General features: G+C 43.0%; 1 protein-coding gene across 1 annotated transcript; it reads left to right on the top strand.

Moving 5' to 3' along the window:
• Positions 1-1,320: 1,320 nt before the first annotated feature.
• On the top strand, positions 1,321-2,693 carry LOC130211891 (zona pellucida sperm-binding protein 2-like; the record flags this gene model as incomplete). The annotated part of the gene is made up of 7 exons (XM_056442928.1): positions 1,321-1,479; positions 1,552-1,634; positions 1,709-1,839; positions 1,925-2,114; positions 2,188-2,329; positions 2,402-2,519; positions 2,596-2,693. Coding segments are annotated over 7 exons (906 nt in total), but the record flags the coding sequence as incomplete, so codon positions are not given.
• Positions 2,694-7,353: the final 4,660 nt, after the last annotated feature.

Raw genomic sequence — 7,353 nt, 5'->3', positions numbered from 1 at the left:
GAGGTCACCTGGGGGTCAGTCAGGGCCACCGTGTTGACTTTGTTAGCCCGGGCATATTCCCCGAGCTCCTTCAGCATCTGCGTGATCGCTGGCAGCACTTCTGCTGCCCGCAACAGCTTCTCCACGTTTTTGACGTGTTCATCGTCTATGCGTCTGGGGAGATGAGGGAGATAGATATATAAAAACTGAGTTTAGAAAATACAAAGTTCAGGTTGTCACATACTAAGTAACATCATTTTTTAAATTTATAATTAGGACTGCACCTTAAAAACAAAGGAAAGCATTTTAGTTTATCACACTCATCCCCTCTTCACAAAAATATGTTCATAATTGATCCCATTAATGTGTATTCAGCATGGGTTACCATGACGCCATCGGACTGATTTATGACTTCTATGACTTCTGGGTGAAACACTGGCCTTGCTAGACTGTTAGTAGCTCTGACTGTGGAGGTCTCTGTCACTGCTTGTGTTGTCAGTCAGGTGGTGTTCAAAAGCACATGGTGACGTAAGAAGAGCTCATTCTACATTGTTGTTACCCTTTCCTCTTCTTCTTGTGCTCGATCAGCTCCCTGTAGGAGCTGTCCAGCAGGGCAGTCATGTGGCGGGCATTCTGCTTCCAAAACATTAGACCTTAAAGGGGACATATCATGAAAATTACACTTTTGTAGTGCTTCTATACGTTAATTTGGGTATCTGGCATGTCTCCCAACACAAACGCTGGGGGAAAAAACTCACGCGGCTTGTTGTGGTTCCTCTAGATCAGAAACGATATGCTTGAGAGCGGTCAAATGGGATCACCACCAACGTCTACGTAGATTTTGAAGCACGGCCATGTAGGGAGTCTGGCTACATGGCCTTGGACCGCCCCCCACCACAACTTGGCAGGTAAAGTTTATTTGAAAGTTGTGTTCATATTACAGACATGAGTCATCAAATAAGTCATAAGTCATCAAATACACGCCGGCATCTGAGCTCTGCGGCGCGCGAGACGGAGATCGGAGTCGTGTTAACGCGACACTAGAGACAGAATGACACGCTGCTGGAGAGACGACCAACAACAGACGGATTGGAAGCTCATTCTGCACATGCGTTAAATGCTTAAAAAAACAACAACTAATTAATCCTGTAATTTAATTAACTGAGTTAACGCGTTATTTTTCACAGCACTAGTTTAAACGCTAATTAATGTAGGTAAAAACATTACCCCCGCCCCTGCTTCGTCACTTACTGTTGTCAGATAACACTTTAGTTTACAGATGGAACTTTACTCATGTAGCATTTATATCTTTATGGCGTTCCCGTTACTTGCATTTACACAAATGGAACGATGACGGCTACGGCTGTGAAGGTGGCTTCTGTGACCAATATGATCCCAAGTAGGCTAACCCTAAAGGACCAGTCTTGCAACCTGGCATTCAGTGGTGATCGCTTTGCATATTTCTCTTTCAATGTTGCGTCCTGTGGAACCACAAGAACAGTAAGTGTTGGTTCACCTTAAATCTCCACACTATTTTGTTAAATGCTAATGCCTCTGTCCTTTTGTCCTCAGTTCTTTGACCACTACATGCTGTATGAAAATGAGATTGCCTTGCCTTACAACAAAGGAGCATCACCAGTTGGTCCTCAGTACAGGTAGAGGGACTGATCCAAACTTTTAACCGACTACTTTTTAGAGGTCCACCTCAGTGTATTTTCTTTTCTCCAAGACAAACTATTTCCTGCTACTATGTGGTCAACGAGACTCAGACTGTTGGCTTCAGCTCAAAACCAAGACTCTATGAACCCACCGCAGAGATCGGCTCAGGACAGCTGATGGTTCAAATGAGGCTAGCCCAGGGTAAAGTTGACTTCATCACAACCTTGTTTTACGACTGTACCCAGTCTGGGCAATGCCTCTTTCTAATGGGACTCTCCTCCTCCAGATTCATCGTACACACTCTTCTACCAAGCAGAAGATTATCCAGTTGTAAAATATCTGAGGCAGCCTCTGTATTTTGAGGTAGAGCTGGTTGAGGCTACTGACCCAAATTTGGAGCTCATCTTGGAGAACTGTTGGGCTACACTTGATGAAGACCGGACATCTCTGCCTAGCTGGGATATCATTGTAGACAGGTAATGATTAGCATAAAGCTAGGTGCGGTCTCAAAACTTGTGATAAATCAAATATGTTTTCTATCCCTCCCAGTTGTGAGAATCCTGATGACAGCTATGTGACAATCTTCCATCCTGTTGTGAGAGATGCCAGGGTTTTAGTCCCATCCCACATCAAACGCTTCTCTATGAAGATGTTCACCTTCACTAAAGATGAGGAGGTTCTGAAGAACGAGGTAAAATATGAGTTGTGTGTATTGGCCACATCTCATAGTAGCTGTGTAATAAACCCTTCTGTCCGTCTACAGATCTTTGTCCACTGCAATGCAGAGATTTGTGACTCGCACAGCCAAGCAGATGGTTCATGCAGAGGCCAGTGTGTTCAACCTGCACACCAGAAGAACTACAGACGAGAGAGAAAACGGGGTAAGGGACATCTGGGAAACATTTATCAACTGAAACTACATGCAGTTGGTGATTGACTTTGTCTTTTTTCTTCTAGTACAAAGAGGAACGGACTCCATCAACCAAAGGCAAATCTCCTCTGGGCCTATTGTGTTAACCTCTGCTCAAACTCCTGAATAAACTAATTTGAACTTCTGCAATCATCTCTTCACTCAATTTGTATCCATTTGGTTTTAACCCTGCGTTGCATGTGTCATACATTCAGGGCAGCTACTTTTATCGTGGCACATTAGGCAGATCAACAATGGGTTGTATACAGATGAGGTAGAAACTGCTAGACGATGACTTTAGACCAGTGCTCCCCAAACTACGGCCCGCCTCCACATTTGGTCCGGCCCCCTGAACAATATCAGAGACGTGTTCCGATTTATTTATTGTGTTCACCTGGCCCGCTGCCGTTGAGATTGCAGTGAGACGCGGAGAAAATGTGAAGTGGTGCTCTTCGCAATAAAACATCTTTGATGGGACGTGTCGAGTCTCGGCCAATCAGCGTTCAGATGTCCACAGCGTTTGGGAAGTTAGGTGAGCTTGAATGTTAGCCCGCTACATCTATTGCTGTCATCCCCCCCCCCCCCCGCTGGCCCTCCAGCAGACAAGTGAAATGTTATGTGGCCCTCTCAGGAAAAAGTTTGGGGACCCCTTCAATAAAGTGTCTGAACCACATGAGAGGTAGACCCACCAGAGGGTCTGAACCACATGAGGTAGACCCACTAGAGCAGGGGTGTCAAACTCATTTTCACCGAGGGCCACATCCGCCTCATGGCTGCCCTCAAAGGGCCGGTTGTCACTAACACGGTATAATTCTAACTACTCCAGAACATATTGTTAAATAACTGTCTTTGCATTTGTTTCTTGTTTATTTAGGTGTACTTATATGAATGTATAACTAAATATGCAAATGTATTTAAGATTATAAAATAAATCTATTTAATTTCATTATACTTATTTTAACCTACATTACTTTATCAAAGATCAAACAAACATTATTACATTAACTTTGTTAAAAGCTTTGTCACAGTTGAGACAGGTGGTTCTCCACTGGTCTGGGTAGTGGTTCTCCACTGGTCTGGGCAGTGGTTCTCCACTGGTCTGGGGCTGTGGTTCTCTACTGGTCTGGCTTTGGGACGCACTATCACCCCTGAATGACAAGCTGAGACCTAAATCGAGGGACATTTTTAACATCTCAAATGTATTTAATGAAAAGATGTTGCAGTTTGAACCTGAGAGTTCAGAATATCACAGTATGCACAACACAACTATTTTGTAATATTCCCTTTTACAGTCAATTATGAACCAACAAGTGAATCTTAAGGACACAAGGTAATACAACATACATTACTACTCAATAACTTCAGACTTTAAAACATGTCTAAACAGTGCTTTCATGCAAAACATGAAATAAAAAAGTCTGGTTTTAAAAAGCCTCAAAAGATGTAATTCATGTCTCACTGAACCTATGACACATAAAGCTGCTCTACAAGTCAGAGTCTTGAGGAGCAGCTTTTATACACAAACTATAAATAAATTAAACAAGGGTCATTAAAAAAGATTCACATGTTCAACATTAACTTTTCTTCTGACTATATTATAAATACTGAACAACATGAAGCAGCACTCACTTCAACCTTAGTGACCACTGACATGACCTGATGGAGGAATTCATAATAGGGGAACTGGGGATGTTTGTTAATACAAAGTCAATGTGGTCACACACGCACGCGCGTCTGGATGTCCGCCGGGCGCGTGAATGACAGGACGCGAAAAATGCGCCTCATTCGGGCTGATTTTTTAAACTCGGGCGGTAAAAGTAGGTGAGACTGTTGAAATGCTCCGCGTGACGTCACTGGCGTCAGACCGTTGAATCAGAACCTCCGGAGGATATCGATCGTCTGGAAGCAGCCGTCATCCAGACGAGAAGCTGCGTACGGCTACAGATAATATAATATGTAATATTTATATTATTAACCCAGACTCGAGGGCTTGATGGTCCGACGTGTGTGGGACTTCCTCAACAGAACAAAGAGTGTGTATTTCTTCCGTGGTGGATGGTGGTAACGAGCTGTTATATGCCACGATAAGCCACGCCCCCTCTCCGGCGCTTCTGGCGCGAGTGAAGAAAACGGGACAAATAGTCCGGCGAGTGAACTCACGCGAGTACATGTAGGAAAGCAACGCAAGGGTTCGCCTCTCCTCTGGCTGAACGCAGCATGAAGGAGAGTGAACAGACCGCAGTTCGCTGCACAAAAAAAGACCATCAAAATAAAAGCACAAGATTTTTTTTCCTCCCTTTTTTAATAAAAGGCATCATATTTATTTCATGCCGTCGCGGGCCACATAAAATGACGTGGCGGGCCACATTTGGCCATGAGTTTGACACATGTGCACTAGAGGGTCTGAACCACATCATTAGGCTCTCAGCCCCTACAGAAGCACCTTTAGGTCACATGGGGTCAGGTCAAAGGTCATGGTTGCTGCTCAACGCTGCGGAACATCTCTCCGCTCTGCCCGACCTCCACGAGGTAACGCACAATGCGGACGCACCGATTGGTCAGCAGCACACGCTGACCTCATCATGGACGTGTGTCGAGTCAGCTGACCCAGCAGGAGGCGCGGTTCTCCTCCGACCGGGCCCAGTGGGGCCGTGTGCAGAAGAGGAGGAAGGAGATGGAGATCGCTATGCAGATGGCCAGAGAAGTGCAGCACGTGCCCTCCCTGGACAAGGTAGGCCTCCTCGCGGACAGGTGTTAGAACAGGCAGATGCAATAAAATACTATACATTAAATAACTCGACAATCTCAAAGCTTTCAACTTGTGACATTTCTTTAATCTCATCAGCTCAACAGATTAAACGTATTCACACTGAACCTGGTCATGTACCTCTTATATATATATTTAAATATATATATGTAATACTCTTATATAAGTAGTATAGAACCCCCACAGATGCGCGTGCATGTTATGGGGGTGTGGTATATGCACAAAAAAATTACAAATTAATTTGTTGCCAAAAATTTAAATTAAACAAGTATATTAAATAAAAGTGTTAAGGTGTATGTGGTTTGTATGTGTTGTTTTAGGCTTTTATAAGTCCTTTTCCTGGGCCTTTATTATCGATATATGGGTGTTTTTTTTCGAGTGAGGAGGAGGAGTAGGAGTAGGAGGGGAGGGGATATTAAATAAGTATATTTAATAAAAGTGTTAAAAGAGGTATGTTATTTGAAGGGGCTGTTGTTTTAGTCTTTATAAGTCCTTTTCCTGACCTTTATCGATATGACTGTTCTAAAAGATTTAGTAGTGCTGCTGCTGTATTGTGTGCTCTAAAAACTTGTGGGAAAAGACTGTCTGCAGGGGCCTGAGACTGGAGGTGCGTATGTTAAACCTTGTATTCCCTCTGTGTATGTTAATGTGTGTGTGTGTGTGTGTGCGCGCGTGTTGGGTGCTCATGCACGCGCTTTAGTTTTTCAGGGGGGGGGGGGGGCTGTTTGGGGCTGCCTTTAGAATTAGTATCGAGTGTATGTAAAATTAGATGCTCCTCCATAATGACTTTACAGACATCACCACTTTTGTGGTCTCCTCGTATGATGTAGCAGAAGGCCTAATGATTCAGTGACACTTTTAAGTATTTAAATTTCTAATAATAGCGTGCCTGCTCATAGTTAAGTGATAAAAACCTTGTTTTCCCTTTTCTATTATTTTACACCGTTGAGCTAACTAATAATAGCGTACCTACTCCTAGTTAAGTGATCAAAACCTTGTATTACCTTTTTATCGATATATGACGATTTTTCGAGGGATGTGGAAGAGGATGAGGAGATTAAGCAAATATATTAAATAAAAGTGTTAAAAAAAGGTGTATGTGGTTTGTATTTGTTGTTTTAGTCTTTTATAAGTCCTTTTCCTGGGGCTTTATTATCGATATATGGCTGTTTTTGAGAATTAGTAGCAGTGTGGCCTAAACCTTGGGGGAAAGACAGTGTCTCTGCATGTGTCCTGAGGCTGGTGGTTTGTATGCTAATGGCCGCTGTATGTGTTAATGGGCTCTGACAAATACAGGATATTCGGCTCCATTTCATTTGGAATTGATTGTCTTATAAACACATGTCTGGCCTAACAAACCCTGTAAAGCAGTGGTCACCAACCTTTTTGAGCCCAAGATCCCTGACCTCCGCCTTCATGACCGGCAAGATCTACCTATAATACCTAGAAAACGACTGTCCAGAGTGGACTTATGACTTGAGGCTTTTTATTTGGCCTAATTCTAATTGAATGAAATCAAAACACTTTGGTCTAGCTTTCAAATTGATGAGACCAGGAACACAGAATGTAAGTGCAATATAAAAAGTAAGATATTTGTTCACCGCACACAATATGAACAAGAAAAAACACATTTGCAATGAGCAGCTGGATGAACTACCAATATAAATGTTGTATTTATTTACATTACAACACGACACTGACAACATGATCAGTCAGTGCAACTCATGTAAGTTCAGCTCTCATCATAATGCCATCAAGTCATGTGACTCCAGTCAGTGTGATGGCTGTGACTGAACTCTGTCTGTGAGCTTGTAGTTAGTTCATAAGCACAGACAGACAGTCTGAGGCCGTCTGTGAGCTGCTGTCAGTAATCCAGCTCCTGGTCTTTGATTTGGTGATTTTCTCAACTTCACTGACAGGTTTTTCGGGGCAAATTTGGTATTCATGAAAGTTTTCTCATCTGGGACTTCTGAAGTCAGCCCATTGGTGAATACGTTCACATCAGCTCTACAGACATCCTCATATTTAAATAATTATA

The sequence above is a fragment of the Pseudoliparis swirei genome, chromosome 21 (genome assembly GCF_029220125.1).
Source record: "Pseudoliparis swirei isolate HS2019 ecotype Mariana Trench chromosome 21, NWPU_hadal_v1, whole genome shotgun sequence".
In the NCBI taxonomy this organism is placed as follows: domain Eukaryota; kingdom Metazoa; phylum Chordata; class Actinopteri; order Perciformes; family Liparidae; genus Pseudoliparis; species Pseudoliparis swirei.
The sequence above is the reverse complement of the archived record's forward strand: the minus strand, read 5'-3'. Positions and strand labels throughout refer to the sequence as shown.